The following is an 18,615-nucleotide window of genomic DNA, read 5'->3' as shown; positions in this document are numbered from 1 at the left end:
AAAAATGAAATTTCCTCGGGCCTTGCAATTCCCTGCGCAAGCGATGATTCAGCAGGGTGGCCACGTGTTCGGTGCTGGGGCAAGAAGTGATTGCATCGAGCTGGTGCTGAATGAGACAGGTGCCTTTTCCTCTTCAGGGGAGTGAAGGAGCAGAAGAGGAGCCTCAGGATGTACTTGCACTCCTCTTTTTTGTTTTATGTCTGTCTTTCTTTCCTCCTGCAGTCACGGCACACAAAGCCAAACCTCTGCAGCAATTTCAAAAGTACTTCCTGGCACTGTGGAGACTTTCCCTGCATAATGAAGGCAGGGTAAGGATAAAGGAGGGGGGAGCTGCTCCTTTCTTCTCCATTCAGCTGTTGGAAAGAGGTTAGCTCTTTGGATTTGAACCCAAACAAGATGACATTTTTGTTTTGTTTTCTCGCTTCCAGTGATGACCAAAGGATCTGACTCTTGTTTTGTGATCTGTTGTGAGTGGAGCTGTCATTCCTTAAACTATGAACTTAAAGCTTCTCTGTGTTGAAGCAGACCTTTGTGCAAAAGAGTTTTGGACCTAGCATTTTGTTTTAACAACAGCCTTTGAAACAATTGCCCAGAAATTATAATTCTTCTTGTTATTTCTGAGGATTTTCCAGAAGTTGAGCTTTTACTAAACCAAAGATTTAATGAGCTTGAAGGATTTTGTTTATCTGCAAGTGATGGATGCGGACCTGAGGGTTCTGCACAGGTGCTGTTATGCCAGTTTTCTGAAGTGCCTGATTTTCTTGTGGAATAGATGGATTTGGGGACGCTTGCTTCCATCCTGTTGCTTAGTGGCTTCTTCCCTTGAACACGCAGAGAGCTAAGGAATAGTTTTCGTCAGATCCAGATCCTGTAACAGCGAATATGCAAAGAGCTGATCTGTGCTGTGTATCATGGAAAAATCAGGTTCTTTGCTAGAGTGAGAATTTTATTTTGAAAGCATGTAAGTAAAAGTGTACCGAAGGTTTTGTAAAGCTAGCGACCTTAATCCCATGTTACAGCGTTATTAATTAGCTGACTGGGCTCTCCAAGCTAGTTGGCTACCTTTACATACAGCTGTTTCTAATATCAAGCAGCACAGATAAGTTCACGGATAGATGAAATGATGTTTGGTTTAAAAAAAAAAAAATACAAAAAGCTGTTCTTGCTTTCTTCACATCGTGTGTTGTTTTGGTATTAAAGTTCTGTGATGTGCTTCTTTACCTTCTCTGATGTATTTAGCTGTCTGGTCATATTTCTTTGAAAGGGGAGATGTTTTCTCTTAAATTTCTACTCCCATTTGGTTAGCTGAGGACCCCATATCCTATTCTTTTCTGAGACTTCATGGATGTAGGCAAAATGGGTTACAGTCCCCTGTACTGCAGGCCTGACTTCAGAGCTGTGTAGCAGCTGCCCCCGACCCTCCCGCTGTACTCTTCTACCCAGGTACTCTTAAAAGCCAGTTCTAACAAACAGGGCTCGTGAACACTGTGCATGGTGACTTCGACAAAAAAAAAAGGTACATCTCGAACTGGTCACACACGCTTTGTGAAAACAACGTTCATTGTTAGGAAGGAGGTTGGAATTAAAATCCCTGCGGGTGGACTGCTCAAACCTGCTGTTAAATTCCAGGGTTCTTAACTTTTTTCCCATATTGCAGGGTAGGTACTGGAAAACAGAGAAGATCCTGTAGATAACTTGCAACATCTGAAAGAGCAATCAGTAAGCTGAATTGGAAAGCTGGGAATCACGGCCTGATCTGCAACTGCAGCCCTCCTGACTTGTTCGAGTGTTGCAGGCCTGTTTATCACCCCGTCATCAGGAAAAGGGCTCGAAGGCAGACTCATCTAGGTGGATGTTGCCCAGCTTTGGCAGCTGTTTCCCATCAATCTTGAAGTCGATGGGGCAAGCAGCGCAGGGCCGGTTCTCACTTAAGCTGCCAGAGCTTTGATTCGTGCTGTTTATGCCTCCGAAGGTATTTGTGCAGAAATGATGTGCTTTCACGGGCGTTTATGGTGGTAATTCATTTTAATCTCTTCTGAGCTTCACGACCTAAAACAGCGTGCTCTTGTGCTGCTCGAATTTGGGCTGCTAGCCTCCTTTGTTTTGCTTAGCAGGGATTTGGCAGCGTTCCCCTGCTCAGTGAACTAGCAGGGAACGGCAGCCCACCTGTTTGCAGTCCTTCTGCTAAACCAGGGCCCGCGAGGTGCGTGTTGCACAGAGACGTTGTGCAGCACAGTGTGTATCCTCTGAGAATGAGGTGTGGGCAGTGGTAGCAGCTTGTCCTCGCCTGGCTCTCTTGAATGCCAGCAGGCCACTCATTTCCCAAACTGTTGTGAGAAACAGGAGGCAGAACACGAGTCAACACTCGTGTTCCAAGAGGAGGGCTCATCCTTTGGGCATAGCGAAGGGCTTATTTATTATTCAGCTGTCACCAAGAGGTGATTTCTGTAAGTCTGTCTCTGCTATTTGCAGCAGAGAGGCTGCCTGTTTCTTGGTGATCAGCAAGAAAAATCACCAGTATATTATGGGGAGGGAGGAGAGAATAATCAGTGATTATCATGAATGCGGAACGTGCTGTGTAGATGCTTTGTTGTGCTGTGTTTTTCGCATTAGTAGCTATTTGTTCATGATCTCTCGTGTTTTTCCTTTTTTTTTTTTTTTTTCTTTTTAGTACTTCAAGAGGGTTGTGGTGGTAGCGTGTGTGTGTATGTGTATCTCAGTCTCATATTGCAGATGGAGAGAGTATGGCACAAAGTGGTAAAGCCATGCGAGTCCTTATTCAGAAGTGGAGTACGTCTAAGAGATTCTAGCTCCATAGTCTGCATTCAGGCTATGTAAATTGGGTAGAGATATTCTTAATATTAGTATGGATGATGTGTTGGATTATGACTTTAAACATAGGCTATTCTGCTTTCCCCAAGACCTTGTCAGAAAAGTGACGAGAAGGATGACACGTGAAGCTTTTAAGGGTGTTTGATTTCAGAGCACAAAGCTCTGAGCAAGACCCACCCCCAAAAGAAGTTGCGCTGGTGTCCTTACACGTATTTTCCCTTTCCTGTACCTGATCTTTACACGAACCGATAGTGAACTGGGTCAGGGAATTGGTGCTCGTTCCCTGACTGTTCTTTTTGACTCGGTTGGTTTCAGCACTGGAGAAGGCTGTCACTTCATCCCACATGTGCTGCTGCTGGCCCAGACAAACGGGTCCAGACGTGGGAGTGAGGAGCCAGAGGGAAGGAGGAAGGGAGCGCTTCCTTTGGCAGAAATGTTGGTGTCTACCAGCGCAGCGCTCGCTAAGCTCCTGAGCTGAATTCACACCTCCTTCCCCTGTTGGCCAACAGAATTGATGCTAGATTTGTCTTCCATTCTCTTTTCCTATTTTTAAACACAAATTTCTCTTTCAGTGCTTTCACTAGCTGTTGAGAACCATGTCTGACAACGGAGAACTGGAAGACAAGCCACCAGCTCCTCCTGTCCGGATGAGCAGCACTATCTTCAGTTCAGGAGGGAAGGACCAGTTGTCTGCGAACCACAGCTTGAAACCCCTGCCCTCTGTACCAGAAGAGAGAAAACCTAGAAATAAGATCATCTCCATATTCTCTGGCACTGAAAAAGGTAAGATGCCTCCGTTCTCCAAGGTTGTTATCTCTGTTCCGTTACTCTTTGTGTAAGCTTCGATTGCACATTGGAGCCCATAACCTGCACGGGAGATCTGTGCCATTTCTTCATTACAGCCTGCCTGTAATAAAGAAATCTGCCTGTCGGGGATTAGAGGAAATGCTGAAGGGTTGGTACGTGTGTTCAGTGAGCCATTCTTTCCATTTGCACTGACAGTTTGAAGATGGAATCATAGAATCAATCAGGTTGGAAAATACCTATAAGTCAGCTAGCCCAGATGAAGTGCTAAGGAAGAAAAATCAACTAACTCATTGAGGAAAACCTCTGCTTGCTGCCTCTCGTGTTTGCTGCCCAATTTAGAGTAATGCATTTCCAAACAAACCTAATAAACATTTGTGGTTTCTGCGTGTCGTGTTACTTAGCCTTTTGCTATGCTAAATGCAGATTTCTAGTTTAAACTGAGTATCCAGCTGTTCTGCAAGTTACTTCGTGTTGATGACTATTTAGGTGGTACCTTTGAGAAAAAAGGTAGTGAAGAAGAAGTGGGAGGATGCAGTGGGTGTGAAGGAGAACTGAGAAAAATTAAGCCCTTCCGTTGGGGTCAGATCCGTGTAGTGCACTGCTCAGGTTAATCACCAATGGGCAAACAAATCTCTTGTGCTTTAAACAAGGATTATTTCTGAGGGGAAAAAAAGGGCTTTAAGGAAGCTCGGCTGTACCTGGGCTTTGTTGCTGTCCTGTCTCCTGTATGATGAGTGTGTGTACGGCACTGGAGCTGGTTTTCCAGGATGTCCGTATCCACGTGAAATAAAATAGTGCAGAGAAATAGCTCCTCACATCTGTTACGGTTAAACTGTGCAGGGCATTATTAGCCTGACCTGAAGCTGCAATGCGTTTTGTTGCTCTGTAACATTTAGCATTTTTTTAATATTAGGATTTATTCCTAACAGAAATTCATACCAAATGTTAACACGCATCAACACGAGTTACGTTTTGGATTAGCTCTGAAGCTGTTGCACATGTAATGGTGTGCACCCTGCCCCCGGGTTTGGAGATGGCTCGGGCTGTGCATCTCTTTACAAATGCCGGGGAATTGATTACAGAAGTATGGCACAGAATCTCCAGGGAAGAGCAAACATCCAGGCAGGAAAATACATATTTTTATGTATCCTAGTATCAGTGTTAGGAAAGAGGTTGCACATTACCAGCTTGTCCTGGGGAAGACCTTGCTGCTCTCAGCGATCTCTAGTTCCGCTCCTGGCTTCCTGCGCCGAGCTGTTGATGATGTGCGAGGTAGGGCTGGTTCAGTCCTGCCGCCACAGGTTTGACTGCTTCAAGAGACTTTGCTTCCCCAGTTATTTATTCACTTTGCTAACAGTTTTCCCCAGGGCTGGTTTTTATTCTTGCTCAGCTGTGCGAGCAGCCCTCGTGCAGCCGTGCCTCTGCGCAGAGCAGGCGCTAGAGGCAGGCTTCTCTGCGCTCCGAAGATAGCTTTCCAGTCTGGCAGCCTTTGTGCTGCGCACGGTGGGTGTGTTTTCCTTTTCAGAGGATGGAAAGATTGGCCAGCATAGCTTTTGGAAGCTGAAAAGTTATTTCACAAGGTCACTTATTGTGCAATAACTGACCGTGGCTGGATTACAGCAATAGAGGTGGCATGGGTAAAAGCCCTACAGAGGCCAGTCTGTACGGAAAATGTGAGAAGCTGCTGCAGGTTGGAAGTGAGAGCCCAAGAGAGAGACTGCAGGCCATTTAGCTCTGTGATGGTGGTAAGCCCCACGTGTCAGGAGCAGGTTCTAGCTTAGCATGCAGCCGCTGGTATTTATTAGCGTATTTTGATCATGGGAAATTCCTAGAAACTGTTGTGGTGAGTGCTGAAGAAAAGCTGGTGGAAGAATCAAACCTCCCAGTCCATCTTCTGGCTGGGAGAATGGTTTTGGAGCTGGGGTAACGCTTGCAATTCTGCTGTTGCATAGGTGATCTTCAGAGCATTTGTGACCCTTTTTTGTTTGGACAGGCGAATAGCGAAGTAGAAAGCAAGCACCACATGGAGGGAGGTTTTCCTTGCTCCGAATTAGTAACACTGAATAAGACTAGTGTTGTGAAGTGAGTTTCTAATGCGGGTGGGCACGGTGCAGCTGGAGAGCTTTGTGGCACTTGGTAGTGCCTTTCCTTCTCCGTGGACGTTTCCTCTTTCCATCTTGCTCGTGGGTTTGCTCTTGCCGAAGTGGCTGGAAAGGTGGTTGAAGACTTGTCTACAGCTGCATTGACTCACCTGAAACTGCTTTAGAAGCTGAACACTCAGACTTGTTCAGACCACTGTAAATACTGGCACGTACCAGAATTATGGACGTGAATGTGCATACCTATTCAGTGTGTGTGCGTCTACTGATATTTAGTGACACAAACTAAAAATGGGAGAAATAATTTCTGCCGAGAAAAGTATGTTTCCGAGAAAATTGTGCCCCTTTATCTTCTCTGGATGTTAAAGAAATACTTAAAATAATGTCCTTCTGGGGAAAAAAAGTGGAAGGGTTTACACCATGGCAAAATAACATGGTTGGAAAAATGATAATTAAATGATCCGGCTTAAGAAAATTTCTGAAAGTTGTATTTTTTTAATACGGAAAAAGCTTGTTGATGGTCTGACCCACAGCGAGGATAATGTAAACATCCAAAGAAATGTTTGCAGCCCTCAAGACTGCAAAGCTGGCTGTCAAATCTAAATGGACACAGTGACTTTCTGGCACTAAAAACAATGGTCAGGTGTTAGTTGTTTTGTTCATTAGCATGGCTAATTAAATAGTTGTGTTTTTAATTCTTTATTCTGGTGCTGCTAGGCTGTACAGAAATACTGGCTTCTTGCTTGCTGCTTGAAATATGTTCAGACTGTATGGAAAATGATCCTTTAACCTGACGTTGCATTTGACTTTTTTCAAGGGTGAAATGTCTGCAGCCAGTGCAGAGGTTAACAAATGGCTGCAACAAATGTTAAGTTCTGTTCAGAAAATGAAAGAACGCCTTCGCAGAGACGTACAAGGCTACTGCAAGCGGTGAGGTACAGGGATAGCTGGATAAAGTGGTTTGGCTTTCTTCTGCAGCTTTCTGCCCCTGTGATTTGGCAGGGTCCCTCCGGCTGCCTTCAGGGTATGCATTTCCCCACAGCTCTGCCCCCGCTCCTCTTTTAGCGGGCTGGCTTGGGGGGGCGGCGGGATCTGGGGCGCTTGCTGCAGGCAGCGAGGCTTAGCAAATGCGGAGCTCCTGCCCAAGTCTGAGCTAGTTCTGCACCGAAATAATCAGAGAAGAGGTTATTTAATGACTTAGTCCAGGAGGTTTTTTCCCCAGTTTCATTGTTCAGGAGAAGTGAGGAGATAGTCATCTTTTTACTAGAGTACTTAATTGCCGTGAATTTCCTTGGCCAGACTTCTGAAGTCAAGTGAACCCGTGTGTGTTTTTGGAGAGCCTGAAAGCTGTCCCCTAAAACTAGGAACTAGACAGTCTTTGAGGTGATTTCTTAATCAGAGCAGTTCTCCTTTTTAAAGTTAAAGTGTAAATCCTTCTGAAGGAGCCTTCGTTTTTCCCCACTGTGTCAGGGCCTGTGAGCCGTGCTGGTGCCCGGCTGGCTGCAGAGCCAAGGGACTGTGCCGTAAATTCACTTGTGGCTTGAAACGAACGTTGCCCTTTATTAAAGGGATTCCCATTTAAATACAGATCTGTGATGCAAACATAATCAGAGGTTCAAAAATAGTGTGGCCTCCCAGTGGCCTTGTTAACAGAGCCTCAAGTGCATCTTGCCAAAACATGACTCACTGGACTTGCCTCTTGACTGAAGTTTGCTGCTTGCGTTTGTTTAAAGTGTCTCTGATCTGCTGTTCCTGTGGGGAGAGGAGTGTTTCAGCCTCTTTGTCCAGCACACTAACACGATGTGTATTTTTGCAAGGGTTGGGTTTATTTGTGCAGCACATGCTGGACGATTTGAGCACCAGCTCCCATTCCCTAACTGTCAAGTGCTCCAGAACAGGAATCTTCCTGAGGAATACAAATTTCTTATTTTTTTTCCTTCTTGCTTTCACATAAACAACTGCAAGAGGTTGGGAAGAAACAGTACTTTCCTTAAAGATGTTAAATGAGAACATTTGACAGTCCATTTGCTTTTTGGCTCTGAGTTGTGCAGCCATATTAAAGATATCCTGTTTATAATAGCCACGTCTTTCCACTGCATTGTTCAGCTCGAGGCAGCCCACATGGCTTTTCATTTGTAAGCATTGTCCTCGGTTCCCTGTCCTTCCTTTCCCGCCAGCATGAGGGAATTTCAGACAGATCCCCTGGCTCTGAGCGACGTGATGTATGCTTGCCCCAAGAACTTTTAACCATGGAGTTACTAGGAGGTGCTGTTTTACCTGCTCTTCTTCTGTACTGAATCTTGACTTTTTGTATTTAAAAGCGAATCAATTTTTATTATTTTTTTTTTTTGCCAGGCAATCATAAAACGGTAGGCAAGGTAGATCTTAAAACAGTGCGCTGCTTTCATTCCTTGCTGTAAGGACTGTGGCATTCTTGCTGGCCTCATGTGTGCTGCTGATTCAGCTATCTGCTCTGTGAGCCCTCAGGCATTGCCAGGAATAAACACTCACTTTTCTTGGTATCAAGCGAGACATGCTCTGCAGCTTGCTGCCAGGGCTCTGCCTTTCTGCAGAGGGCAGTGAGGTGACACCTCGAGCATCAGATCTTTGCCCAGAGAGCAAGCAGCGAGTCCAGTCCGCTCTGCTGTGCTGCCAGGGGAAGTGAGCAGGGCTTGGGCTTTTGGACAAGGACAGGAGAACAGGGTCTTGAAACCTTTTCTGAGGAAAGGGAACCTAACGGTGTATAGCTGTATGTTAGATTTAGATTTAAATGGAAATGGAAGACAATTTGCAGTTATTCTTTCTTAGAAATAAATAAATCTCCAAACCAAGTGCCATACGTTATAAAACATCTTCCAAATTTAATCGAATCTATGTTGAATCGTGCACGTGGTCTTTCTCATTATCTATTCCTGCTTCTGTTACTTATTATGCTTACTTTTTGCCTTTTTTTTCTATGTTTAAATTAGATAATTTGGTCTAAGGCTACAAACTCTTATCTTCATCGCGGGAAGTCCTGATTTGCATTAATTACCTTGAATTGAAGCAGCCAGCCAACTGAGTTTTAACTGTCTTTAGGGTGAACTTGAGGGTGAACTGAAGTTGTCTTCAGTGTTTAATACATATTAAAATGTTCTTTTTTGAATTGTAAACACTTCATATGTGTTCCAGAGCTCTTTGTGCTCTGGGGCTCTTGATCTCTTACTTGATTGCTGCCACAGCATTTGACATTGCTGTCAATGATTTGAATGAAAGAACTTGGTGATTCTTGTGGGAAGTCTATACCAACCTGAAGATATCAAGTCACCGTGTTGTATATTTAAAAACCTCCAGCCTGTAAAAAGAATAAAGGTTACGTTCGTTCCAGCTGTTACGTTTGGATTTGTTATGCTCTATTGAGACAATAGGACTTTAAGTCTATGCTCAAGTGATCTTCTAATCACTTTACAGGAAGCAAGAAAAAGGAAAAGGAACGTCCAGAAATCTCCCCACCGTCAGATTTTGAGCATACGATCCATGTCGGCTTTGATGCTGTTACGGGCGAGTTCACTGTAAGTACACCTGGCGTGGAGGTGCTGAGCAAACAGCTGTGGGACAGCGCTGTAGTGAAGCCATTGTGGGATTTCAGAATGAAGTGTCAGTTAGTCTCTTATCAAACAAATAATTTTACTGTGTATTTGTATGGCCTGTGGAGTAACAAGACTGACCTGTTAGCGCTTGAGCCGTGTGTGTGTACCATCTAAAGCTTTGTATCATGTGGGGCAGCCTTTGAGAAACACTGTGGGGAAGAGAAGTACCCTCATCAGTTCACTTTCAGTATTTTTTAACACCGGTTCTACTGAGTGCTTTTGTAGTCCTGTTCCTCGTGACTGACTGATTACACCTGAAAGGTGTTCTGTCATGATGAGACAGCGGGCTGGAGCCCCTGAACATTTGAGACACTGAGCAGTCAGGAGGTATTTCAGCTGTAGCTCAATTTATATTTTATTACCCATCTATGTTCCCATTAAAACCCCATCCTACCCGTTGGTGTGTTTAAGGCTGTACCTGCTATACATTGTATGGAGGAAATAATTTTGTTCTCATTTTTAAATCTCTTCAAAATGCTGGATAAAGGCTTAAATCATATATTATTTCAGGGAATGCCAGAGCAATGGGCTCGGTTGCTACAGACCTCAAATATCACGAAGCTAGAACAGAAGAAAAACCCGCAGGCAGTACTAGATGTGCTGAAATTCTACGACTCCAAAGACACAGCAAAGCAGAAGTATCTGAGTTTTTCTGCTCCAGGTGAGATGCACAAGGCATACTGAAGGGGGAGCTGGGTGTTTGGATCCATCTTCCTCTCTGGGGATAATAAATCAGATTCAAATGCTGAAAGAGCAAGCTACTTTTCAATGAGGAACAAACATTTGAAGATGGATCTAAAACTTACTGGAAATTGGCTTTGTCCAGTTTATTTCCTGTTTTAAGTGGAGAGGGGAAGAAATGGAACTGGATATTTAAAACAGCAACCCAAATTAATGGGCTGTGTTTATGAAGCTGGCACTCTGTAACTGTGATTAATTGGTTTTATACCAGAGATCTTGATCTTCCAGTCTGAGATTGGAACATGTATCTAGATGCTTGCTGTCTGTGAACCTGCATTTTTCTGTCTCCTGTGCAATGACACCGAAGATGCAGAGCAAGTTGTTCTTCCTAGGTCAAGAGCTGTATGGAGGGGGGCTGAGAGAATGACTCCTACAAATGCACGCAGTTCCTTTTATCTAGTTCTCTTCCAAATCATTTGCATTCTGAAAATAACTTAATAATAAGGCTTTGTAGTGTCCTCAGCCTTCACTCAAAATACAGCTTAAGGGAACAGAAATATCTATTTGATTCTGCTTTCACATCTCAATAAGACAGGACACATGACTGATGCGCGATGCTGAGTTTGGAAAACTCTTTGTGGGTGCTCAAGTGAGGTGAAGAGCAAGTTGGGAAACCATCAAATTGTGCTTTCTGAGAGATGAGGAAATCTCTAAAGTGGTCCATGTTCTTTACTCTGTACACCTCATTATTTTTGTAATGATTTTGTTTTTTCTGTTTTTGCTATTTAGAAAAAGATGGTTTCCCTTCAGGAACACCAACGGTGAGTGAGTTTACTCTTCTTTGTTTCTTCTCAAGCATGTACAGTGTCACACTTTCTGTACTTGTTATATAATTGATCTTGTAATATAAAACAAAATGAGATTTATGTTCTTAATCCACAATAAAAGGGGGTCAAGAAAGCATATTTCACTGGATTAAAAATATGTGAGTCTTGTAATGAAATGTAATAGTGCACCTTTTCTATCCTTTTCTTTTGATATCAGTCAGATTTTTTTAATCTTCATATAAAAATATTAATAATAATAAAAATAAGTATTTTACACTGTGGGGGAGATGATTTTGTTTGTATTTATAATTTTTAACTTTGAAAAAAATGTAGACCAATGCCAAAGGTTCGGAGCCATCAACAGCTGTGGCAGATGATGATGACGATGATGAAGAAGCACCTCCTCCTGTTATTGCTCCGCGGCCAGATCACACCAAATCGGTGAGTGGCTGTAAAATTTACAGTGCAGACTTGCATTTCACAATATTGCGGAACTTTTTCTCCTTCTTTGTTATTGCAAAGTGTTTTATTTGTGAAGTGACCTGTTTTAAGCTTTTATGGAGAAATTGGGTTCTTATTCACATGTGCTTGCCAAGAAAATGCATAATTTGCGGATACAACTTGGATCAGAAATCTTGAAGTTAACGCTGATTAGTTTGTTGGCTTATGTTGCAGTGAGTCAGTTATGCTTGTCCTTCAACCCAAGATGCAAGGAGGAGGCTTTTTAGTCCTAAAAAACAAAGTCTAGTTTCTGTATCTTTGCACAGTACAGTAGGATGAGTGTACTGCATTTATTCTTTTTATTTGATTACAGAGTGGTAGCCTCACCTAATGTACTATGTAAGCCCACAGAAATTCAAATTTAGGATTTGAATGCTTATTTCTCCCACAAGGTCATCAGTATTAGGTGAAAAGCAAAATGCTTAAGAAGTTGTTTGAGTTTCATTGTGATTATCCTGAACTGCACATCTGGCTAGCAGAGTCCCAGGAATCCTGGTTAGCACGTCTAATTTTTTGACCAAAGCAGATGTACACACTGCTGCTCTGTTGCCCACTTATTTTCACTCCAGGAGCACAAAAGTGCAATTTGTGTGTGCTTGTCAAGTCATACAGCTTTAGAATTGCCAATTTGGGCTACGTGAACAAATACAGTGTGACAGGTCTATGGTTTGGTATTGCTGGGGTAGCTGTGTGTGGCTGTAAGCTTGCATAGTTTTTCAGGTGCAGGTCTCCTCCAGAGGAAATGGAATAAAGTTCCAAGAAAATTCCCCTGAACCAGGGACAACTGGGAAATTCCCAGACATTTATGTGTCTTTTCATGGTGAAGCATGAATGTTTTTCCTTTAAATCTTAGGAGTAGTTGGTCTTGCCATTAAATAGTGACTTGTTCTGTGAGACTTGGAAATTGCAGGAATGTAATAAATAGATGAAAGGGCCCTTCCTTTTAACTAGCGTGGGTTACAAAGAACAAGCAAATAGAAAACCCAGAAAAAGGCTGGCTGTGGAAGTTAATCTGCTAGCATCCACTCTGTACAGGAAGCCTCTGCCCCTTTCATTTAGAGGCCAGTAAGTTTGCTAGCATCTCGACTTCCTGGAATGTAATGTTTTTCAGGTCTCATTTCTGCCTGCAAGCTGTTATGTAAAATGTTGCTTAGTGATCTTTGAAGAATGGTGATCATTTTCAACTGAAAGTCAGTGATCATAAAGAAAATGCTCAATTAAATGAGTAAATGTTCTATCTTAACAACAGATTTATACACGGTCTGTAATTGATCCCATCCCTGCATCAGCTGGTGACACTTCTGTCGACAGTGGGACGAAATCAGGTGACAAGCAGAAAAAGAAGACCAAAATGTCAGATGAAGAGATCATGGAAAAACTACGTAGGTGTCTTTTCTTTCAGATAAACGGAGGCTTTAGAACTGCTGGGGCAGTGGGAATTAAGCTTTTGCCCTTACCCTTATTTCTGTGTAAGGGTTTGTGAATACTGTGCTTGCTTAGTTTTGTGTCAGACAGTAGCTGAGAGGAGCTGCATTCAGAAATTTTGCTAATAGCAATGCCTTGGAGCCCTAAAGGGTAAAAAAAACATTGTAGTTATTTTTTTCTTTTATTTTTTTGATTAAAGTTCAGTAGTGATAATGTTATCCACATGTGCAGTATATCCATCATAATGTAAAATATTCCAGTTTCTGTCGTAGCTTGTTCCATAATCTTCTTGGAGATAATTTTTCACCGCATTAATGTTCCTGTGCTTAAGTCAGGAACTGACTGGTTTCTGGAGCAGGCTAACCTCATAGATTCATCATAATCTCATATGGGGTTTTGCTGTGTGGAAGACTATCATTAAGATGAAATACTAGTGGGAAATAGCATGATCTGTCTTGTTTTACTCTAAACAAGTATAATGACTGAGACTGGGCCTTTTGGAACTGGAACTGAATCAGGAACCGTTGGCAGTTCATGCATCAGACTTCACTACATGGGCTGACCCACTTTTGGAGGTATCTTGCTCATGCCATTCCCACTGAAGGGGAACGGTGGGATTTATGCATCTTTTAACGTGAGCTGACAGTCAGTGCCGTGCTACAGTAGCAAAGAATATTTCCAAAATCCACGACTCTTCTAAGATTTTATAAGAAAATGTTTTTCTTTCTTTTTTCTTTTTTTTTTTTTCTTTCCTTTTTTAGGCACTATTGTGAGCATAGGTGATCCCAAGAAAAAGTACACCAGATATGAAAAAATTGGGCAGGGGTAAGTGTTCATCCCTACTTGTATTCCTGGTGAGCCAGTGCTAAAGGCGATCTCTCTGATTCTGTCAGGTAGCCACCACTTCCTGAAGCAAGCAGAAACGTTGGCTGTATTAAGCAGTAATAGGCAGACGGTGAAGGCTTTACAGTGGTAGAACTTCCAAATTGTCTCTAAGTGCAAAAGCAGAGCACTGTGACTTCTCTCTGGGTGTATTTAGTCCTCTCCTTTCCCAGTAAGATGCATTCATCCGTTTTGTAACATGACTACTGAATAGCTTGGGGTTATATCGGAAGGCTTTCTGCCTGCTAAACTAACAATGCTGCCTTGACTAATTTATTGCTCTAGTGTTCCTATGGATTCTTTTGAGCCAAAAGTATATTCAACTCTAGCTTCTCCGGCTTTGATTATATGTAGCTGACTCATACTCTATACTTTCCAAATATGTCTGTTTGTGGGAGGGCTTCCCCTGGAGGAAGATGAAAAGGAGCCCCTTCTACAGAAGGGGCTTCCCAGCTTTTCTGATCATAGGGATCAGCACAAGTTGTAGGGGTTTAGGCATCTTCAATGCAGTTTGTCTCAGAAACAAGTGTACTTCTGATTAATTTGCCTCAACTGACAGGCATTTCTATGATATTGCTTATTTTTAACAACTTTTTGATAAAGCTCTTGCAACATTGAAAGCTAACACAATTTTGTGTTTGTGATTTGTCTGTTTGCGTGCATGTTTTACACAGAGACTCAGCTGGCTGTAACGTGTTTTTTTTGTTTCACAGGGCTTCAGGTACAGTTTTCACAGCTATTGATGTGGCAACGGGACAGGAGGTAAGACTGCTGTGCTCATTGCAAAGGAAATACTTTTTCCATAAATATTTTCTTCTGTAGGTGGCTGAAATAATCTGACTAGGTTTCTTTCTGTGGCTCCAATCTCTGCTGTTACCTCCCAAAAGAATGTTTGTCACAGTCATTTGTAACAGTGTGTGCCTTGTTTTGTAGTAATCAGATGATGGAAAGCTAAAAATAGAGTTTTTTTTTCTCTCCAGTGAAAAGCAGAGGGAGTAAGATGTGCCAGATGTGGGTTTTGAAAACAGTTTATCCTTCAAGTATTGTGGGCAATGGGTCCCTGGATTTTCAGAAATAAAATTTTTAGTCTTTCAACACCTCTTCTGTAGTCCTGTTTTAGTAGAGGTGTTTGATACACATTATCTGTACCTTATCTGGAAATAACTTGTGCCTGTATTTTCCTTTGTTTTAATTAAAATGCCTTCTCCGCATTCTGCTCTGTTTTTTCTACTTGATGCTTCCAAACCTGTCTTGAAAAGATGATGACATCAGCAACATTCTGCGTGCGTGTCATCCGGGAATCATCTCTGATTCCCCAGGACTAAAATTTTAGGAGTTAAATGCTTCTCTTTAAATTCAGCTTTTGTCTAGTTTTTCTTGAAAAGCCTGAAAGTAGCCATTTGTTAGGTCACTGATAAGTAATTACCCTTTCATCAGTAACCACATCTACCAGCACTGGAGTGGGATACCACATCACAATAAACATAAGCCTTTCAGTTGTCTCAGTACAATCTCTCTTAATTTGCCTTCTACACACTGCAGTGCTTCGTGTCCTCTCACTGCAGAGTGGATTTTTTGTCTGAGTTCCATTCTTAGACCTTCTCTGCTTCTTGTCAGGCAGGTGGTCTGATGGTTGATTGCTTGTGGTCTCTTCCTTTGTGCATTAAACTGATGGCATAGTCTGGCTTCCTTGATGCTCTCTGTCGAAGGAAGAGAAGGAAGCTTTTGGGGAACAATTGGGTTTGTCCGTTGGTAAGAAAAGAAGGCCAGAGGAGGATTTCATTGCTGTTTTCAGCTGCTTAGCAGGGGAAGGTGTAGAGAACATGGAGCTACATGTGGCAGGACAAGAGTTAACACGCAATGCCGTAAGGGGCCTTCTGGTTGGATATTAGAAGTCTGTTTTTCTCACAGTCATTTTAATCCAGCATAGGATGGGGCTCCAGAGGGGTTGTGGAGTGTCCCTGCTCCTTGACATCTCCATTCAGAACTTGGTTGGGCAAGGCCCTCAGCTCTAAGTTGGCCCTACTTTGAGCAAGGTTGCGCTGAGGTCCCTTGCAATCTTAATTATTTTGTGATTCTGTGCCACAAGTTCTCTTATTTTTTGATGCCTTTGCCAGTGTGTTAGTGATTGTTTCTGTGAGATCGCATCAGTCCTTGTGTTAACACTGCAGTTTTGGTCTCATGGATAAGTTATCTTGTAAAGCTTCAAACTGCATCCTTAGTTTTACAGCTAACTGAACAGAGTTGGAACAATTCTTCTTTATTTTAGACTCTGGAACACATGCCCTAGTTAAATTATTTCTTGGACAAGATGGTTCTTTATCTTTCCTTCTCCCTCTGGGATAGTTTTTTGTCTTAATTGCTTTGGGAGAGTTTTCCGGTCTTTCTTTTCCCCAAGAGCATTATGTCTCACAACATTTTCCCTATGACGGTCACTACAGGCAATTGATGTTTCTTTACCAACCTTGACTACCACAATGCCTTTTTATATCTTGCTGGCAGATCATTTCAGTTCTCTGTTCTTGAGTTGTCTCTCAAACTTTGGCTAATTCTGTTGCTTGTACCGTGATAACAATTTACTCCTTATTTTGCTGTAGATTCAAATGTTCCCACTTCATTGTTTGATAGTTTGCTGCATTTTCAGTGCTTATTCTGTAGAAGTGTTCTTTCAGTCTTTTCTGTCCACGCTGTTTTTTGCAGCTCCTTCTGCCTCCCAGCATTTTCATGCCCAAACACTAATCTAGTCAGAAGAAGATGGAAAAACAAATTGCTTTCCTTGCATTGGAAGGAAACTCTTAGTTGCTATGAGAATGTGTTCTGCTTTAGGCCTGTTGATATAAATTTGGGCAACTATCTTTTTATCTCCTGAAAGTTTTGTTTGCTAAATTTGTGGATCTTTTCAGCTGCTGGAATATGATGTTGGCTATAAGAGAGAGTTGTACCTTCATAAATAAACAGCCTGCCAGCTGTTCCAAACTCCCTAATTCTGTTACAGAATCTCTCACCTCTCCTATGCTTCTATTGTATTTAGAATGACTGCAAGATTTTGATACTCAGGTTTGAGTGATGGCTGTTTCATTTTGTCCTCGTCAGGTTGCTATCAAACAGATAAACCTGCAGAAACAGCCCAAGAAGGAGTTGATTATTAATGAGATCTTGGTAATGAAGGAGCTAAAGAACCCCAACATAGTCAACTTCCTGGACAGGTAAATGAAGACAGCTGGCAGATTCCTTTGTTCTTAGGGGGGGGTTCAGAGGTTTTAACTTGATATTCTGGTTATAGACTCAACCTTTCTGTATCTCAGAGTCTTAAAAACAAATGACTGTATTTAGAGTGACTTTTTTTTTTCCCAAAGTAATCTTTTATGGGGAAATGGTCTAATGATTCCGTAACAAGCCTTCTGTCATGAATGCAATGTTGCATGTAGTTGTGGATCAGTGGTGGACAGGAGTACAGCTGGAAGATACTGTGTTCTGCATGAGATGTGGGATGTTGGACCTGATGATCATAAAGGTCTTTTCCAACCTAAACGATTCTATGTTATCCTGCCCAGTGAGGTAGTAAGAAGCAGCGGGGTTTTGTTGTCAGCATTGACATTTCAAGTTACTTACCAGAAATCAACTTTCTTTACGTTTGCCTTGAAGTCCTTGCAAATCATTTCCTTGACCAGAAGTCACAGTGTTCTTATCAGTCATTTTTCACTCCTTGATCTCTCGTGATGGCAAACAGGCGTGCTTTTCGTTTTTCGTTTGTAGTTACCTTGTAGGAGACGAACTGTTTGTGGTGATGGAGTATCTAGCTGGAGGCTCGCTAACAGATGTTGTCACAGAAACATGCATGGATGAAGCACAGATTGCTGCTGTTTGCAGAGAGGTAAGAATTGTATTTGATGAGTAGAGGAATGAAGGTGCATTCTGTTCACTGAGGTTTTATGGTGCATGTACCTTAAGACTAATTGCAACAGTTGCGTTCAGTTAGGAAGAATGCACGATACCGAGAGCAGGAATCAATATTTAAATTAGAAATATGCACAGAAGATAGCAAAATGAGTCTAACTCAGAAAATTGTGTTTACAACACAAAAGAACGATACCAGTTTTGAGCTGGATGTTTGAGAATATTAAATGATGGAGCACATAAAGATGAACTTGATGCAGACTGTCCCTGTCTTGTTTTAGTAGCTATTTTCATAGTATGTGAAATCTGTAGCTCTGCAATAGTTAAACTTTCTTTATGGATTTCTCATGAAAATAATTCTCCAGAAAATTATAGCTGGTGTAATTTTAAGATTTCAGTATGGTATCAGAGTTAAAAATAGCTGATGTCACAAGTCATCAGTTAATTCTGACCTGAGTCAGTGTGTCAGCATCCAGCTCAGGCTTGATTTATTACGGCAGAGGGGAAAGTAATTGTATTAACTGCTGTGCAGGAGAAGCATAGACATTTAAAAGCTCATTTGGCTACATTGGCATGACATCTGCTTTTGATGATTCACCCAAAGGGAGGGGATGGAAAGCAAACTTGTACATTAACATGTACGGACAGGTAATGATTTCCTGAGAAACCAGAGCTGGAAGCAGAGAAATGAAAGTAACTATGTACAGTAACAATAGTTACTTTTTCTGAGGAAAAAAGTCTAATATTGAGCTACTGTATTTCATGGGAACACTGCTGCCCAGAATGTTACATACCCTTCATTCTGCAAATCCGTACTACTTTACTAAAGCAAACGAAGGCACAAAACACTTGCTGGGGATCACACCCGTGCCAAGTTGCAAATGGTAGATGTTCTGCTTATATTAAAAGAGAATATCTTATATGTATTTTTGCCTTTTATTCTCAGATAGCAAAATTAAATTTCATTGTGATTTTAGGCAGAAAGATTTTAATCTAGAAACAAGCAAAACCAATACTAGTGATGTTCATAATGAA

General features: G+C 42.0%; 1 protein-coding gene across 2 annotated transcripts in view; it reads left to right on the top strand.

The window, feature by feature from the left end:
- Window positions 1-18,615, top strand: part of PAK2 (p21 (RAC1) activated kinase 2) — a 44,719-nt gene that overhangs the window by 17,615 nt on the left and 8,489 nt on the right. For both annotated transcript variants that reach the window (XM_084292264.1, XM_084292265.1), the window contains exons 2-11: window positions 3,405-3,615; window positions 9,189-9,289; window positions 9,878-10,028; window positions 10,838-10,869; window positions 11,209-11,316; window positions 12,626-12,758; window positions 13,563-13,626; window positions 14,397-14,445; window positions 16,777-16,889; window positions 17,440-17,557. In XM_084292264.1, coding sequence (XP_084148390.1) covers window positions 3,429-3,615; window positions 9,189-9,289; window positions 9,878-10,028; window positions 10,838-10,869; window positions 11,209-11,316; window positions 12,626-12,758; window positions 13,563-13,626; window positions 14,397-14,445; window positions 16,777-16,889; window positions 17,440-17,557 — 1,056 coding nt within the window. In that variant the 5' untranslated portion in view covers window positions 3,405-3,428. The remainder of the gene's footprint in view (window positions 1-3,404; window positions 3,616-9,188; window positions 9,290-9,877; window positions 10,029-10,837; window positions 10,870-11,208; window positions 11,317-12,625; window positions 12,759-13,562; window positions 13,627-14,396; window positions 14,446-16,776; window positions 16,890-17,439; window positions 17,558-18,615) is intronic.

This window comes from Netta rufina, assembly GCF_964035555.1.
Source record: "Netta rufina genome assembly, chromosome: 9".
NCBI lineage: Eukaryota > Metazoa > Chordata > Aves > Anseriformes > Anatidae > Netta > Netta rufina.
The sequence above is the reverse complement of the archived record's forward strand: the minus strand, read 5'-3'. Positions and strand labels throughout refer to the sequence as shown.